This window comes from Musca domestica, unplaced genomic scaffold (genome assembly GCF_030504385.1).
Source record: "Musca domestica strain aabys unplaced genomic scaffold, Musca_domestica.polishedcontigs.V.1.1 7, whole genome shotgun sequence".
NCBI lineage: Eukaryota > Metazoa > Arthropoda > Insecta > Diptera > Muscidae > Musca > Musca domestica.
In genome coordinates, this window is record NW_026712383.1 from 25,128,157 (window position 1) to 25,147,880 (window position 19,724).

Consider the following 19,724-nt stretch of genomic DNA (forward strand, 5'->3'; position numbering starts at 1 on the left):
TGGACCGATATGGCCCATCTCTGAACTCGATCTAAGTTTGACAATAATATTACGATGTACCAAGTTTCGACCAAATCTGAAACTTCCTTCGAGAGTTATCGTGCGCACCAGCCAGACGGACGGACGAATTGACGGACGGACCGACGGAGTCGCTAGATCGACTCCAAATGTCCCGAAACGGATTTGGTCCAAAGAGACCTAGGGTCTAAAATCGTTATTTCGATGGGGCACGTTTTGGCCGTATCAAATGATATATACCCTATCTAGCCTTATGGCTGAGGGTATAAAAAACCAGAATAACCAATAAAGGAAGAAAGGGAGCAAAAGAAGAAACTGCTCTAAATTAGTAAAAACTTTAATCTTTTTACCCAGATTCTTTTTTAAAATCCCAAGAAGCCTAGAAAAAGGGAAAATAATAGTTGGCATTTGAACCTCTCCTATATAACTGAAATAAATCGGTTTGTACAAGTTAAAATACTCGTATCGCTGGATTTCGGAAAGATGTTGATACAAATAACCAAATAACTCCATTCTTGAAAACTTATTCCCCATAATGGACCCCTTCGAATCGGATCCAAAGAACCGATAATTTTCCTACATCGAAAAAAATACGCTTTTTTGACAGATGTTTCTTAACCGGAATATTAAGGTAAGTGGAATGGGATGAACTACCACGACGGTAACCTAAGACACAGATGGAAGCTAATTAGGACTGGTTCTTAGATCTCAAATGTAGTATCTAATGAAGAGCAGTTTCTGTACTAACCTTGATGAGATATCGACGTTTTAATTGTGAGGCAATAAACCAGCCTTCGTATATTCAACTTTTTCTTTACTTTATATGCCAAACAGTGTGAAAAAATCTTAAATTCTTTTCAAACCCTATCTACTTTGATAAACATTTTAAGAATTTTACATTTCCCAGCTCTGACTTTTCCCATCAATGTAAGTAACTGTGTTACCACATCATTTCAATTCAAACAAATGACACTTTGCTAGCAGAGTTGCCATTTTCCGAGATATCATAACAAAAAACACAAACAATTGATTTGTGTTGTGGAATGAACAGCAACAACAGAGGATAGAGTTTGATGGAGCTCTCCCAGCTACCCGGTACTGTCAATAACAATAAAGCCATTTAAATGTCATCTAATACGTCCAGAAGGTATTAATCATTGAGATTTATTTATTTCCTTGTATTTTTAACCAAAATTCAATGTTACAGAGTGGTCAAGGTAACCACAACGGAACAATTTGATTTGTTGAAATATGAAATGCTCCAAAAGCCAGAGGCTGCAGTAGGATATTGTCGTGGAGTGGATCGAGCCAAGGCCGATGCCCAGTGGAAGGAAATTGTGGAGAAATTAAATGCGCTGGGACCACCACACAAGACGATGTCCGAATGGAAAAAGGTAAGGTTGAATAATTGCATATTTCGAAAAAAATGGCCAAGGAAGAAATGGCTGTCTTGGAACATCACAGAAAAAATAATATTCCATTGTTTTTGTTGTAGTTGGTATACAACAACAACTATTTGTGGCCGTGTATGTAGTTGTCTTGTCTCCAGTCTGCTGCCTGACGACGATAACGATGATGTGCGTGTTTGTAAACCACATACCTTTTGTAGTCACGTTTCGCTCTGTGTCACGTCACGAAGTTTGCCCACAAATCGTGATAAAACACTCAAACATACATACACACAAAGACGTTGTTATGCATGATCTCAAATTTCGAAAAAAAATAACAAAGCACAAATGAAATTTATAATTAAAGTGGCGTGACAAGCTCGACGTAACGTGTGCGTTGCTATGTGTGACTGACTTGTCGTGTACAGTCACAAACAATTGGGAGTCACTTGAATGATGTTTAATTCAATAGCAATAGCCCTCGAAATGGATTTTGTTTCTGAAAACGATGAAATTCTAGCCTTAAGATATCTACGCCTAGGGAACGGCCCAGAGTCCAGAGAAAGATCTCACGCTCAAGGAACCGTTTGACATTGTACCAAGACCATTAGAAGATTCAAATGTGTGTTTAGAATCTTCAAGAGTTGATGAAATTGCCCAAGTTAAAAGTACAGGGTGAGATAAAAAAAACTGCAACAAAGTCAAACGCCATAATTTTTACATTTTTTTTTTAAATTTATTGAATGAAAGCCAAAAATGTCGAATATAGCATCAAATTGTAGAATAAGTTTAGATTTGTTCGAATTGGTCACCTTTCACACAAACTAGGGCCTTCAAAAGGCAAATTAAACCGTCACACGCTGCCCGAGTGTTGCTCAGCGGTATTTTCGCCCATTTCCGGCGAAGCGTTTGCTTGAGGTGATCGACATTTTGGTATTTTTAGTGCCTACCTTGCTTTCCAAAATACTCCAGACACAATAGTCCAACGGATTGGTATCTGGAAATTTTGGTGGCCATCATGCGCTGGAAATGAAGCGAGGGACCTCATTTTGTAACCATTCTTGGGTAACGCGTGCTGAGTGCAATTGTACTGAGTCCTGTTGGAATGTCCAAGGTCTGCTGCCAAAATGTTTGCGTGACCAATGGTTTAATACACCCTCCAGAATATTTTCGTTATTCGTTATTTATTCTGATACCACGGTCGATTAATACGAAAGGAGAGCGACCATCGGCTGTTATGGCGCCCACACCATCACCATGGCCGGCGCTTGATTTCTGGTGGCCAACCGAAGGTGCACATTTTTAGCTGACCTCTTTGGCAAGTAACAACGAATGTTTTCTCATCGAAGACGGAGAAAACCAAATTCGGCAGTTCACTTTCGTCCAAGCGAAGCAGCTCTTTTGAAACTATTTTCTGTCTGTTTCTGTTGCGGTGTAAGTTCTTGCAATTTTTGGGAATTTCAATGTCTTTACCCCGAGCTCATTTTTCAATATTTGCCGAATGGAATATTGCAATATATTCAGCTCACGAGCCATTTTGCGGCTACTGCTACGCGGGTTTGGATCGAGTCGCTTCTTTACTTTTCGAACCATTTCTGCTGATGTTGCTGTTTTCTTCCGTCCACTTACTTGACGTCGGCCTACACTACCAATATCACGGTAACAAGCGATTGTACGGGACACAAAAGATTTATTCACATTTAAATACTGCAGTGCTCTAACGTTAGCCACCTGTGGTTTTCCAGCCAAATAAAAATAAATCACACTTTCACGCTTGAGTTCATTCAAAAATAACTTTTTTCTGGAAAATTCTCACCAAAATGCTTTTGTACGCTTCTCAACAATATAAAGAGCTGTCACTGGAATAATTTTAACAGCTGTCGGACGAGTGGCTTAGAAATGGCAGCAGTCTGAAGTTGTTTTGCATTTTTTTCATCTCACCCTGTAATATTTAATTTCTTTCAAAAGTCCTCCATAGCAAGTAAAATAGTATCAGTCGGTTTTGCCGAAAGATGTATACCCCCAGCCTTGACTTATGATCATTCAAACTGTTGACTCTTTATGGGGAAGGTTCCGAAGCAGTTGGCCAATAATTGGCCAATTTGTATCTGACCTAAGACTGATATAAATATTGCGACGTGACAGTTTTGGACTATATCGACTACTTTCGGATGCTAATTTCGGATTTTACGATCTTTTGGTTATTAAAAACTTTGACACTTTGTGGGGGAGGTACCAGAAGGATTGGTCCGATCTCTACCATATTTATAACAAATCTTGTGTTGATGGAAATATTAAAATATATTTATTTCGCGATTTATGACCTTCATGGATACTTAAAATTTTGACCCTTTGTGGGTGAGGTAACAGAAGCATTAGGCCGATATGTTCCATCATCACACCAGACCTTGGGTTAATAAAAATATTGTAATGTGTGTAATTTGAAGAGAACCGGATGCTTATTTGGGATTTTATGATCGTTTTGGTTATTCAAAACTTTGACCCTTTGTGGGGGAGGTACCAGAAGGAATGGTCCGATCCCTACCATCTTTATAGCAGATCTTGTGTTAATAGTAGTATTGAGATGTACCAAGTCTGAATGAAATCGGGTGTTTTTTTTCGTATCTTATGAGCTTCATAGATATTCAAAATATTGACCCTTTGTGGGGGAGGTACTAGAAGGAGTGAACCGATATATCCCATCTTCACAGCATATCTTGTGTTAGGAGAAATAATACAATGTGTGAAATACGAAGAGGACTTGCATATTTTGCATATATGCATATTTTGGATTTCATGGTCGTTTTGGTTATTCGAAACTTTGGCCCTTTGAGGGGGTGATACCCGAAGGAATGGTCCGATCCCTACCATCTTTATAATACATCTTGTTTTGATGAAAATATTTAGATGTGCCAATTCTGAATGGAATCGGATGTTTATTACGTGTTTTATGAGCTTCATGAATATTCAAAATTTTGACTCTTTGTGGAGGAGGTACTGGATTTAGTAGACCGATATTGTCCATTTTCGCACCTGACTTAACACTGATGCAAATATAACTATTTGCAAAGTTGTAGCAAAATCGGATTATCCTTTCTCTTTCTGTGCAGTAAATTATTTTCTCTGAAAATGTTGACATTATGTGGAGGAGGTACCAGAAGGAGTGGACCGAAATTCCCCGTCTCCGAACTCAATCTAAGTTTTACAATGAACCAAGTTTGGATCAAATCGGATACTCCCTTTCGAGAGTTATTGTGCGCACCAGACAGACAGACGGACGCACATCGCTAGATCTACTCCAAATGTCCTGAAACGGATTTGGTCCAAAGAGACCTAGGGTCTAAAACCATTATTTCGATGAGGCACGTTTTGGCCGTATAAATTGATATATGCCCTCTCTAGCCATATGGCTGAGGGTATAAAAACACGGTTAGGTTAATATTAGAGGTTCCCTATAAGTCTTTTTTTTAAGGTTATTTTTAAATACGTGCTAAAGGAACTGTTTAACTTTTAGCTAAGTTTTCTGACAATTTCAGTTTGTAGGAACAACCTTTACAGACCTACTTGGGTCCTTGTAAAATTCCCCATATTGAAGGTATTGCTTGAATTACGGTGATAAATGCAGGTTTAATATTGGCTTATTCCCTTGTTTACTGGTTTATTTCTTTGCCTTTTATCTTCTGGAGTTCCTTTGTCAAGTCAATTTAAAGCAGATTTTCAATCTCTCGCAAGTTCCCTAAAAAGCTATATTCAAGTTCTTCTGTGATTCGCCGATAAATTCTCTTGCAAGAAATTCCATTTCCAACAACGAAATATATTTCATATTTTCCCTCTCCCATTACAGGTATGGTCAGATGTGCGTTTGCGATTGAAAAAACGAATTGGGGCGAAAGTCCGGAGGCGACGTAAAACAAAAACAAAAGAGTCTGAATCAGATGAAGATTTCATCAACAACTCAATGCAAAATTCTCAATCTGTTTATGCCGTCTCTCAGTCTATGTCGAGCAATGAAAATCATTTAAATGATCATTACGAAATAACAGAAGTCGAACTACCACCAAGTTATGATGAACAAACATATGAAAATGGAAATTGTGAAGAAACTCAGCTGCAGCAGCCCGAAATAAATACGGAAACATGCGGTAGACACATACGAAGTTGGACACATAAAAAGAAAACCACAGATAGACAATTTCGTTTGTTACATTTAGAAATGGCACGACATCCATCGGCTGCCGGAGGTTACAATGCTGGGGTGGACCGTCAACAAGCCGATGAAGAATGGAAAGAGATTGTGGAAAAACTCAATGCCATTGGACCACCATATCGTTCAATCTCCGAATGGAAGAAGGTATAATAAAAAAACAAGTTTTGTTGGATGACATGTTTTTCCATTTTCTTTATATTTATTATAGGTATGGTCAGATGCTCGCTTACGCCTCAAGAAACGTATGTGTAAAAATTCCAAAACCCTTGGCTATTTTAATGTTGAGTCCGGAACTGATGATGATTTGGTAGGGGAAACCCTCAACAACTCTATATATTCGATAAGTTCTTATGATGATTATGATGGCGAAGAACCTAACCCAGCTAGTTTTGTAAATGTCTGTCAGGAATCGGTCTACAATTGTGAGGCAAATCATCATTCACCTGCCCAACCCAAAAACCAAAGCATCGATGAGGAGGCATACTGTGAAACAAAAGACAATAAAAATCACTTACATTCCATCTTAAACATTCCAAATCATATACAGGACACACAAGATAATCCTAACGCCTCCGAGAGTAGTCCATTTACATTACAGTATCAAATGCAGCAGAATAATATGCTAATGCAGCATTTAATTGGAATCTCCACTACCTTGACAAATTTGCTGGAGCGTCATGTTACGGCTACGGAAAAAATGACACAGATTATGGAAAGGCAAAGTAGAAGAAAGGATTTCAACGGGTTTATGCAAAGGCGGCGAGAAAATCGCACAAAGGCACGCATGAAAAAATTCTATGAATTTTTCTGATGTCTCTTGTGTTTGGGATTACGTTATTCAATTATTGTATGTCTTTTTTGTTAAAGGTATTATGTAAATGTATTATTTAGTTGTATTTTATATCAAGTTGTATTAATCTTTAAGGATTCAATGTTTACCATCTGGTTTGGTTACACCACCTCTGTGAGGTTAAACCATGAGCAATTTTAAACATTTTAATTTAAAACTTATATATTAAGAATGTATATTATGTGCAATTTCTTGAAAGATGTTAAGTTACAAATTAAGAAGTAATAAATAAAATCTATAGTTGTAAATTTTAATTCGAAATAATTCCTATGACTACCATAATAAAAGGTTGTTTTTAATAAATCTTTTACAAATATAATTATTTTGTCTTAAACTCCAATGCCAAGATGCGATAAATCTATTTTTAAATAATGGTTTGAATTCATACTAAGTTCATCATGATAAAACCGACTCTAAAGAATTTGTTTGGATTCCTGAATAGAGTATTTGGATTATGGTAAAGCTCATTGAAGCTTCATTCCTCTACACATGGTTCCGTTGACTTAAGGTGAGAAGTTGGTTGTTTAGTTCCATTTTGGCCCATAATTTTACTTGCTTTCCCTACGTTCCTCTGTTCTTTTACGAAAAAGCCTGTTCTTGATTTAAGCCAGTCAAAAAAATATTTTATGTATTCTCACCTTTAGATCAGTCAAAAAATCGTTTTATGTACTCTCACCTTTAAGATAGAACATATTCTGTTCTGGCTTAAAGGTGAAAATACATAAAACACTTATTTGACTGGCTTCTTCGTAAAAGAACAAAGGAACGTAGGGAAAGCAAGTAAAATTATGGGCCAAAATGGAACTAAACAACCAACTTCAGACTGCTGTCATTTCCAAGCCACTCGTCCGACAGCTGTCAAAATTATTCCAGTGACAGCTCATTCTATTGTTTACAAGCGTACAAAAGCATTTTGATGAGAATTTTCCAGAAAAAAAAATTCTTCGTGATGGAATTTAAGCGTGATAGTGTGATATATTTATATTTGACTGGAAAACCACAAGAGAGAGCACTCTATCATTTAAGTCTTAAAATAAATATTTTGTGTCTCGTACCATCGCTCGTTAGCGTGATACTTTTAGCGTAGCCTCCGGTCAAGGAAGCGAATGGAAGAAAACAGCAACATCAGCAGAAATGGTTCGAAATGTATAGAAGCGACTTCATCCAAACCCGAGTCGCAGTGGCCGAAAAATGGCTCGTGAGCTGAACATATCGCAATATTCCATTCGGCAAATATTGGAATATTAGCTCGGGGTAAAGCTATTGAAATTCCAAAAAGTGTAAGAATTTACACGGCAACAGAAAGAAAATAGACTCAAAAGAGCTTAAGAGTAGCTTTGCTTGGGCGAAAGTTGTGAACTGCCGAATTTGGTTTTCTCCGATGAGAAAACATTCGTGGTCCAACAGTTTGTAAACAAACAAAATGATCGTGCATACTTGCCAAAGAGGTCAGCTGAAAATGTGCACCTTCGGTTGGCTACTAGAACTCAAGCGCAGGTCATGGTGATGGTGTGGGCCGCCATAACAGCTGGTGGTCGCTCTCCGCTCGTATGGAGGGTGTATTAAAGCCTTGGGCACGCAAACATTTTGGCCGCAGACCTTAGACATTCCAATCAGCACGCGCCACCCAAGAATGGTTACAAAATGAGGTCCCTCGCTTCATTTCCAGCGCACCAAAATCTGCGGATACCAATCCGTTGGACTATTGTGTCTGGGCAATTTTTTATAAAGCAAGGTTGGCACTAAAAAATACCAAAGTGTCGATCAGCTCAAGCAAGCGCTTCGCCGGGAGTAGGCCAAAATGCTACAGAGCAATATTCGGGCAGCGTGTGACAGTTTCATCGGCCGTTTGAAAGCCAAATTTCATACCAAAGGTGACCAATTCGAACAAATCTAACCTTATTCTAAAATTTGATGCTACTTCCGACATTTTTTGCTTTCATTCAATAAAATTTAAAAAAATTGAATAATTTTGTCATTGACTTTGTTGCAATTTTTTTATCTCACCCTGTACATATATAAATCTGAACCAATCTCGAAACAATTCGGCAGAGGTATTTTCGAGCCGTATCTAATGCCCAGTATCAAAAATATCATTGTTATGGAGTGCATGTAAGGGTCTTGAATACCCAAATCGGATGAAAGATATATATGGGAGCCATAGCTATATCTGAACCGATTTTCACCAAATTGACGTACTTGCTTCTAGACAGAATTCGTTCGGATGTGTCAAAATTCAGGTCATTTGGACTGATATTGGTCATTCGGTGCACAATTAACCCGAAATCGTTTGAAGATATATGGGAGCAATATCTAAATCTGATCCGTAATCACAAATTCCAATAGGTTCACAAGAATACATGAACAGTCGGACTGACATGCATAAACCGACTCAGAAAGTGCTTCTATGAAGATCCCGAAAGAGAACAATGGGTCTATCTCACTTTCTTCTCTATGTTACAAACAAATGCACAAAGACATAATACCCTTACCACTATGTGGTGTAGGGTATAAAAGGTAGTTAATTTCGGTCGGGCCGAACTTTTAATATCATCCACCATTTAAAAGGGACTTAAAAATGTCAAATCCAAATTCCAAAATGTCAAATCAAATTCCGAAAAATACCGTTTAAATGATCAGCTTTAAACGGGGGTTATACGAAGAGGCAGACCTGCATATACAATTTCCTGTCATAGACTGCGGTAACCATAACGGACTTCAAATACTCAAATAATTTGGAACAATTCCGGTATATAATGTCGCTAAAATCATTAAAATACCGAATATAGTAATTCGCCGTTATATAAGGGTCTATACGAAGACGTTGACTTGCATTACAAGCTTTTGTCATAGGCCATTACATATGTATGCTGTAGTAACTATTAAGAACTTCAAACACAAAATTTGAAACAATTCCGGTGAGTGTTGTTCTAAAATCATCGAAATACCGAATATAGGGAGGAACCGATATATGGTGGCTATACGAAGACCTGGACCTGCATAGACAATTTTCTATAATAGACTGTAGTACCCATAACAAACTTCAAATACGAAATTTAGAACAATTCCGGTGGATTATGTCGCTAAACTCATCCAAAAACCGAATATAGGGAGGTACCGTTATATGGGGGCTATACGAAGACGTTGGCCCGCATGCGCAGTTTTTTTGTCGTAGGTTGTAGTACCGATTAGGAACTCTTAATACAAAATATGAAACAATTCCAGTGAATAATGTCGTGAAATACGAAATATCAGGGTAGCCTTATATGGGTGCTATACCAAAACGTAGACCTATATAAACAATTCTCTTCCAGGGGGTAAAGTACTCTGAGGGAATTCCCTGTGTGGATTTTCATACTATTCCATTGAAAAATTTGGCCAAAATCATCACATCATAATATCGAATATTGGGGGCACCATTGTATGGAGGCTAAACGATACCGTGAACCTATATACAAAATTCTTGTCAGGGGGTAAGGTATTCACAAAGAATTCCTTGTGTACAATTTCAGACAATGTCATTGAAAAATGTGGCTAAAATCATCAAAAAACCGAATATCGGAAGGTACAGTTATATGGGGGATATACGATATCGTGAACCTATATACAAAAATTCTCTTTCAGGGGGTAAAGTACTCACAGAGAACTCATTGTGTAGAATTTCAGACAATTCAATATCGGGGCAATACGATGTCGTGGACCGATATAGCCCATCTTCGAACTTGACCTCCCTACAGACAAAAGACAATCCCACGGCAGCGGGTTCTACGACACCGGATTGACCCGAAACAACAACACTTCAGTTTCGGCCAGCGGCTGCCAACCCAGTGTATACATGTTCGTGTTTGTTTATTTTTCTGTTTTGGGAGCAGCACATCCCGGAATGCTTGCTCCGGATTCTTTTGGTCCGTGCCGGGCTTGAGGAAAACCCCGGACCATGGTTCTGTACGGTTTGCCAAAACACCATCCACCATAGATCAGTCTCGGTGCGATGTAATGGATGCAGAGGATGGGTGCATTTTAGAAATTGTTCCGGTTTAACCCGGTTGCGAGACTATAGCGATAGGGACTATGTTGCTTCGTGCTGCACCAACGTAGTCCCCAGTGAGTCCACGACCTCGTCGTCTACTTCCGAGTCGTCGTCGGAGTATGGAACTCCCCCGCAGTCTCCAGAACAGCAACCTTTACCGCAGCACTTAACGCCACATGTTGCTGTTCCGATTCCGGACAATTCATCGTTCTTGCAGTTCAATTGCAACGGACTCCGAGGTAAAATTGATGAGATAGTGGATTTTATGAATCGGAGGAATATCAAGATCGCAGCGGTGCAGGAAACCAAGCTCAATGAAAATTGTAGCTTACAACGTTGCAATGGTTACAACGTATTGAGGAAAGATCGCACCAGAAGTGGAGGTGGGGGATTAGCGTTCCTGATACACCATTCTGTTCAATACAGACCTATCTCGCTTGAGCTAGTCTCTAGTGACCCGTACATGGAGTGTATGGAGGTAGCAGTCAAGTGTGGTACTGCCGAGGTAGAGGTGCTTAATGTGTATATCCCGCCGGTTAATAGGTGTGAACCGCGTTACTTGCCTAATATAAGCTCACTTTTGGAAGGCAATAACCGCCTGGTACTAGGGGACTTCAATGCCCACCATGAGTTGTGGCATTCCGTCCTAGGTAATGACCAGAGGGGATCAGCGTTGGCAGAGCAGATTGACTGCTCCACATTTTGCACGGTAAACGAGGATGCCCCCACCCGAATAAGAGGAGAGTGTCACAGTTCGCCAGACTTAACCATCGTGTCACCCGGTCTGATAAATGACGTGACTTGGCAACCCGTCATTTCTCTTGGCTCAGACCATCTCCCGATAATCGTCTCCATCAGCAGATCTCCCGATTTCATAACCTCTGAACGCCGCACTTTCCTTAACCATGGGAAAGCCCACTGGCCCGAGTTCAGAGAGTTCACCAACCTTCGCTTCAGAGAACTGCCCAATCCTTCTGATGTTCGGGTAGCTGAAAGGACTTTCCGGGACATCATCAAAGCTGCAGCCGCTCGCTATATACCTGCTGGTCGAATACCCGAAGTAAGACCAAATTTCCCAGCAGAGGCAGCGGGATTAGCGAATGAGCGTGATGAGCTCCGACGTACCAACCCTACTGATCCCAGAGTCAGTGATCTGACAGTGGAAGTCAACCGGTTGGTACAGGAGCATAAGCGGAAAAAGTGGCTAGACCATCTGAAGTGTTGCAACATCGGAACCGATTTGAGTAAACTGTGGGTAACGGTAAAGTCACTCTCGAACCCTGGGAAAAAGGATGATAGGACAGCAGTCACATTTAACGACGTAACTGTGACTGATCCGAAGAGGTGCGCTGGCTGTTTTAACCGCCAATTTGTCGAGCACCCCGACAGTGATAGGGCGAGGCGAAGAGTACTACGTCGTATAAGAGCTCTTCCCGCCGAGGATGTACCTCCACAGTTTACGATGGGTGATGTTGCGAATGTCATCCGAAACGCTAAGTCATCTAAAGAGTTGGGCCCGGACGGAATATCAATGGTAATGTTGAAGCAACTGGATACGCCGGGAGTTGAGTATTTAACCAAAGTCCTTAATTTGTCGTTAGCCACCCACATAGTTCCCGAAGCCTGGAAAATGGGCAGGGTGGTCCCGCTACTGAAGCCTGGCAAGGATGCCAGCAAAGGCGAATCATACAGGCCAATTTCGCTTTTGTCGCCAGTAGCAAAGACTCTCGAGGCCTTACTCCTCCCCAGTATCAGAGGAAGCTATTCAGTTGCTAACCATCAACACGGTTTCCGTCCACTACATAGCACTACAACAGCATTGCACGCCATATCCACACATATCAGTCGAGGACTCAACCAGAACAGGCTGTGCCACAGAACAGTAGTGATGGCTCTCGACCTATCAAAGGCCTTTGATACGGTCAACCATGCCACGCTGTTCGAGGACGTTGAGAACACTACCCTCCGGCCAAGTTTGAAACGTTGGATAGTCAACTATATGTGTGGACGCCAGTCGTACGTGGAATTCCGGAATAAGAAGTCCAAGCCTCGTAGAGTGAAACAGGGAGTTCCCCAAGGTGGGGTGATATCTCCGGAACTGTTTAACCTCTACCTTTCCGGAATTCCGCGCCCTCCAGACGGCATCGAGATCGTAACTTATGCAGATGATTGTACGATCATGGCGTCGGGTCCTGTAGTTGATGACATATGTGTCAGGGTGAATAATTATCTCGCGGAGCTTGCCGCCTTCTTCCACGCGAGGAATATGAAAATATCCGCCACTAAATCGACGGCCACACTATTTACCACATGGACTGCGGAGATGAGAACACAGCTGAATGTGCAGGTCGAGGGGCATATAATTCCGACCACCAACTACCCCAAAATTCTTGGGGTCACATTCGATAGCATGTTCAAGTCTTCCGCGCAAGCCACAGCTATTTGCGATAAAATGAAAAGTAGGAACAAGGTCCTCAAGGCGCTAGCCGGCAGCACTTGAGGTGCGGATAAGGAAACCTTGTTGACCTCTTATAAAGCGATAGGTCGGTCTGTGGTTAGCTATGCGGCTCCAGTGTGGTCGGCGAATACAAGTGCAACGCAGTGGAAATGTATTCAGACCTGCCAGAATGCCGCCCTGAGATCTGCAACAGGGTGCCTCCTGATGACGCCTGTGGACCACTTACATGAGGAGACGAAGGTTCTTCCCTTACGTCAGCATAATCATATGCTTTCGTTGCAGTACCTGCTTGGGTGTTATCGCGGGAGTCACCCTAACCACCATATGGTGGATAGAACTCCCCCACCCAGGCGTGTCAGGAAGGACCTGCACGATCTAGAGAGAGAGGTCCAGCGATATAAGAGAGAGCCTCTAGATCATGAAGCCTATCAAGCAGGTCTGAATAGCATTCATACTGATGCAGTCGCAGAGGTAGTCAATAATTACAGTATGAATGCCATACTCGGAGTCCACCCCCCATCCATTGCAGCTGAAGAACGTCGGCTGCCTAGGCAAACCAGGGTAGTTTTGGCCCAACTACGTTCAGGATGGTGCAGCCGTCTCAATTCGTATTGGGCACGAATTGATGAGGATGTGCGGAACGCCTGCCCAGCGTGCGATACAGGCCCGCACAACACGCTGCATTTGTTTAATTGTCCTGCCAAGCCTAACCAACTCCGTCCAGAGGATCTATGGCTACAGCCCATAAAGGTAGCAGAATTCCTAAACCTGGACATTGAGGAAGAACCGGATTAGTCGAAAAAAAAACAACAGAACGTGTTAAACTGCTACAACAACAACAACAACAGACAAAAGACGGATCTGTACAAATTTTTAGCTTCCTATCTTAATTAGCTTCGACTCCAGCGTGATTAAAACAGACGGACGTATGTACAGGGCTTAATTGCCTTAGAATTTTACGCTGATCAAGAATATATATACTTTGTTAGGTCTAAAATTATTATTTCGATGAGTTACAAACTTAATGACGAACTTAATATATGCGGTGGAGGGTATAAAAACGATTTGCATTTGTTATTGGTAAATTTGAAGTTACAAGACTCTTGCTTCGAAGTTGGGTTTTGCAGATTAAATCATTGGCCCTTCCAAGTAATTATAAATTTAAATAAAGATTTCTTGCATTTTAATAATTTACATTTTAAAAAAATACTGAGATTTTCGTCAAAATTTTGAATTTCAAAAGTAAAATTTCCAAGTTATTATCGCTTTCCGCCTCAATTGTGTTTCCAGTGAATATCAAAACAAGTGACGGCATGGCAACCCCCTTTTGTTTTAAATCTGACAACTGCTGAGAGAGAAGAAACAACAAAACAACAACAATATGTAAACAAAGTGAATTGGTGAATTGTGGCCGATGTCGCCTTTCTCTGTGTTTATACGCAGATCGATCGCCAATTGGGGAGCTTTCATTCTTTTTTGTTTATTGCAAATATAATATTTTTCAAATATAAACTTCATGTTAATAAAATTGTTTACTTCTAACGTGCAAAGATGAACCGCAAAACGTAAGTATATGAAAGATCTTCCATATGTGTATTATATTTTATTTTTCCTTGGCTCAAAGCTCTACTTTTGTTCCATTTAGCAAAGGTGTGAAATGATTCACGACGTATGCAATTTTGGTTTTGCTTGATCTTCGACTTGCGACATAAACTTGCGAATTTTATGGGGTTTTTGATTCAATTACCATCGGAGAACAAAGTACATGAGACTGGGCAATGGATATTTATGATATCAAAATGTAGTTATTTGGCGGTTAATTTAAATTGTATAAGTGGAATATTAATTAATATCCGGACTTGGGAATTTTCAAAAAAAAAAAAAAAAATAATAATAAAAGCAGAAAACAGACATAATTTGGGGATTTGCGATCGTATATGTAAATTTTATCTGTATTGAGAACACAAATGTTATTAGCCACCAACTGATACATGTATGGACGTGAGTGCCGATATCGCCAATTTAATGGAAAATAAATTTTTTTGAAAATATTTCGGACAAAATTTGGAACAACTCTTCTTCAGTAAAAGCTACGAACTTTCTTTGAAAAAAATTCCAGGGTATTTGTACCCTGATGTTTTTGTGCATTTGTTTTGTAACATGGAGAAGAAGCGAGATAGATCCATAGTTACTTTGAGAATCTTCATAGAATAAGTTTCTGAGTCGATTTATGCATCAGTCCGTCCGTCCCTGTATTTTTGTGAACAAAATTAAGGTCACATTTATTATCCGATTGATATGAAATTTTCCAAACAATATTTGGGAGCTATGTCCCATATATATCTTTTTCCGATTCCATGTTTATTGTGCACCAAATGGCCCAAATTGACTGAATTTTGGCAATTAAGACTAAATTCTTCCTAGAAACCAGTACTTCAAATGTTGGTGTAAATCGGTTCAGATATAGCTATAGCTCCCATATGTATGTTTCATCCGATTTGGGGTTTAAAGTCCCTCACAAGCGTAATATGCATTCCACAACAATGATCTTTGGTACCAGATATCAGATACAGCTCTGAAATAAGAGCATTAAATTTTGTCAAGATCGGTTCGGATTTGGATATAGCGCCCATATACATCTTCTGCCGATTTCGGGTTAATTGTGCACCAAATAGCCAATATCAGTTCATACGACCTGAATTTTGGCATATCCGACCGAATCCAGTCTAGAAGCAAGTACATCGAATTCGGAGAAAATCGGTTCAGATATAGCTATGGCTCCCATATATATGTTTCATTTGATTTGGTGTTTAAGTACCTCACATTCGTAATATGCATTCGACAACTATGAAATCTGGTATCAGATATCTTATAGAGATCGGAAATACCTCTGCCAAATTTTATCAAGATCGGTTCAGATTTGGATATATCTCCCATATATTTTCTCAACCGATTTCGGGTTAATTGAGCACCAAATAGCCAATATCAGTCCAAATTTCCTGAATTTTGGTACATTCGACCGAATTCAGTCTAGAAGCAAGTATATCGAATTCGGAGAAAATCGGTTCAGAAATAGCTATAACTCCCATATATATGTTTCATCCGATTTGGTGTTTAAGTCCCTCACATTCGTAATATGTATTCAAAAACAATGATATTTGATACCAGATATCCTATAGAGCTCGGAAATACCTTAACCATATTGTATCGAGAATGGGTAAGATTTGGATATAGCTCTCATATATATCCTTAATCCAATTTCAGGTTTATTGTGTAAATAATGGCTAATTATGGTTGTCCATATTAGTTAAGTAGGTCCGGATCTTGGACCCGGACTTTCGGGTCAAATATCTTGTCAGCTAGCTCCGTCCCCCAAGTAAAAACTACTTTCCCGGAATCAGTGTTCAAATACTTAACTCTGGAAAAAATGTCAAAAAAAAAAAAAAAAATCCGGGAGTTTTTACCTAACTAGAGTTAAGCCGCTCAAACCAGTAGAGTTGGGTAAAGGTCGACTGTATGATACCCTACCATTTATACGTTTATAAAGGTTGATTTTTTAAAAGCTATAGAAAAGTTTTTCTCAAAAAAAATTTAATTGTTTCTTTTAAACTTCATTCCCTTAGGTCTCGTGGCACGTCCTACAAAAAGACCACCAATCGGCAATACAGCGTGTTGATACGTGAAATTGGTAAACATCTGGCCAGTGCGCCAAAAAGCAAAGGTGACCATTATCTCTTCTGGTGTGAACTGCGGGACAAATTAAATTGCCTAGGACCTCCAACACGCACCATAACCGAATGGAAAAAGGCAAGTAAAATAAATAATTTGTGTTACAAAAAACCTAAAACTTCCTTTGATTCCCTAAAATTTCAGGTATGGAATGACTGTCAACGTAGTCGCAAGCGACGTGAATTATTGCGCGAAACACTACGTAAAACAAAAGTGGAGCCCATAGAAGTGCGAGATGAGCCAATATATGATGATCGAGGAGAAGCTATAGATATGTACAATGATTTCCACGAGGTAGAAAAGGAGGAGTTAGAAACTGACAACATGTATACCAATGAGTGTTCACAAAGTTCTCAGGATATGCCGCATAATTTTGATGATTCCGTTTCATCGTTTATTATATCTGAAGCAAATGATAGCAGCTTTGAACAGCCCGTCATACAGAGGCCACTACCACCACTATATAGATGTCCTTCTACCGTATCCACACCATCACCCGCGGCGCCCCCACCACCACCTCCACCACTACCACAAATATCTCATGTATATCCGATTGCCACATCTACTGCCTTTAATCATTTTGTTGTGAACACAACACCCAAGACAAATGACCCGAATGTTGCCAATTCGTCTCCGGCTGCCGGTGTCTCCTTATCGTCGTCATTCAATCAAGATATTTTCCAAGTACTTAAAAATCAAATGATACATCAAACAAAATTGCTCGAACATATGTCAAGGGTATCCAATAATATGGCCCAGTTGATGGAACGCCAGGTAACAGCCATTGAAAAACAAACGGAGGCTGTGCGCCGCCAGGCAATTGCTATGGAACATCATACATTGGTTATGAATTCCTTCGTTGATATGATACGTGATAAAATGCCCAAAACGAATAGTAATAATAGAACGGCGAATTCAGGGCACAATGGTAAATCGTGAGGTTGTTGGAATAGGACGTCAGGGACATTAAGTTGATCTTATGTCCCAATTTACGATTTCGAAACTATGCTTTAAAGAGTTCCTTGTAGGATTTTGTATTATATTTCATTGATGTATTTAATTTAAATGTTTTTTTCTAATTTAAGGATTTTCTTTTAGACATTACATTTCAAGAATGTAGTATTCAGTTACTTTTGAAATACTTTTTGCATCCAATATTCTCTTGCAGCTTAAAGTTAAAATGGAATTTAGATATTCATTTAAGAATCTCAATTTCAAACATTTTGTAGTTTTATTCTCAATTGAGTTTCAAAACCACATTTTTATTTCAAATCTCTACATCGCTATATGCCATTAAATGGTAACATTTTCGAATTTCTCATCGTATTAGTTATTAGTTAGCTATGTCATATATCTCACAATTTTATATATAGTTAACCATCAGATGTAGATATTATCCATTCCAGTTACAGTTACTGTACTTATTATTAAACTAGTTTTAAGATATTTTGTTTTTGGTGGAGACTATTCACGGATGATAAATAAAAATATTCTTAAAAAGACAATGGAGAAATGACATGTTTGTGCTGAACTTATGGAAACGATACCGTTATTGCCTACCAGCATTTCTCGTAATGGCATTTCTTTGTCAACCTGCATTGAAAAATAAATTACAGGTAATTTATAGAGTTGCAAACGGTTTCCTTTTTGTATTGATGAAAGTACAGACATACAGGATACAAGTCAACTATTAATTTGTGTGCGATCTGTTGACACTATTTACAATATATTTGAAAGTATGTTTACATTAGTTTGAATAAATTCAAATATAGCAGGCAAATTAATATATAAGGCAGTACGTGAATAACCACCGATGGCGCCAATGTAATGTGTGGAAGACATGGTGGATTAATAGGCAAATTGAATAAGCATGGTTTTCAGTTTGAAAAATTTCATGGCTTTACACATCAGCTACCTTTGGTTTTAAAATTCCTCACGAACCATCCAGGAGTGAAAGTTGCCGAAAAAATAATTAATAGAATTCCTGGCGGACATAACTCGCTTAATCATCGAAAATTCGTTCAATTTTAAAAAAGTAAAGGAACATAACTCTTTGATTTAAAATTATTCACAGAAATCGTCAGGCTTAATCCCATTATTGTTGTTTTTATAAAACAACATTTGTTTATTAGTGGAGAACGATGGAAATGTTTACCAGGGAGTAAGGCAGGAAATACCTAGGTTTCGGAAAGAGCCACCAATCCTCATCAGTTCCCTTGTGTTTTGTCTGGGATATTCTCCCCAGAAGTTATTTTAAAATAACTCCTATGACAAAAAACTTTTTTACCCAAGTGACGAGATCGTAAGCTCAATAGAAGAGGAACCAAAGAATTATATAAAACTACAATTCTTTTGGAAAATCTTCTAAATCTTACAACCGCACTTATAAACATTTACATCTTTCTCCACTTGTTATGCTTTCGTTTTACCTCAACGAAGTTTTCCAAAGACAGCAGAATTGTATAGTGACTTTCATTCTAGTAAAATAGATGAATATATTTCAATTATTAGCGAACTTCAGAGCCATATGCAAGAAAGTTTTAAGGATTTTAAGGCAGTGCAACCTTTATTGGAAATATATGACAGCCCTTTTACGTGCGACGTTTCACAGTACCTTTTTGAGGTTCAATAAGAACTAATTATCCTTAGAAGGGAAATGGAAGCAGCGGATATTGTAGAATATATCAACTTTTGGAAATGTATTGACCGTTCCGAATATCCTTGCGTTTAGAATATTTCCTACAAGTGTGCCGGATTTTTCCAATCAACATATTTATGCGAACAAATATTCAGTGATTCAAAATATCTTTGTTCGAAACAAAGAAATAGATTAAATGTGATATACTTAAATAGTATTATGCTTATCCGCAATCGCAATAATAATATTGACGAACGTTTAATACCCTCCACCATTTGGAGCGCATTTGGAAATTTAAAAAAAAAAAAAAAATAATAAATAAATAAATAATAATAAAATTCGTTAAAAATTCTGTCAAAATCTTAAAAATACCGAATATAGCCGTTATATTGGGTTCTATACGAAG

General features: G+C 39.0%; 2 protein-coding genes across 2 annotated transcripts; both read left to right on the top strand.

Annotated features, from left to right (window-relative positions):
- Nucleotides 1-1,017: 1,017 nt before the first annotated feature.
- Nucleotides 1,018-6,695, top strand: LOC101898045 (uncharacterized). Its single transcript, XM_005191075.4, has 4 exons — nt 1,018-1,165; nt 1,226-1,412; nt 5,251-5,757; nt 5,822-6,695. Exons 1-4 carry the CDS (start codon nt 1,143-1,145, stop codon nt 6,422-6,424), a joined length of 1,320 nt encoding a protein of 439 aa, XP_005191132.1. The 5' UTR covers nt 1,018-1,142; the 3' UTR covers nt 6,425-6,695.
- Nucleotides 6,696-14,326: 7,631 nt separating this feature from the next.
- On the top strand, nt 14,327-19,443 carry LOC101897536 (uncharacterized). The gene is made up of 3 exons (XM_059130115.1): nt 14,327-14,516; nt 16,575-16,758; nt 16,825-19,443. The coding sequence occupies exons 1-3, from the start codon at nt 14,503-14,505 to the stop codon at nt 17,617-17,619; spliced, it is 993 nt and encodes a 330-aa protein (XP_058986098.1). The 5' UTR covers nt 14,327-14,502; the 3' UTR covers nt 17,620-19,443.
- The last annotated feature ends 281 nt before the right edge of the window (nt 19,444-19,724 follow it).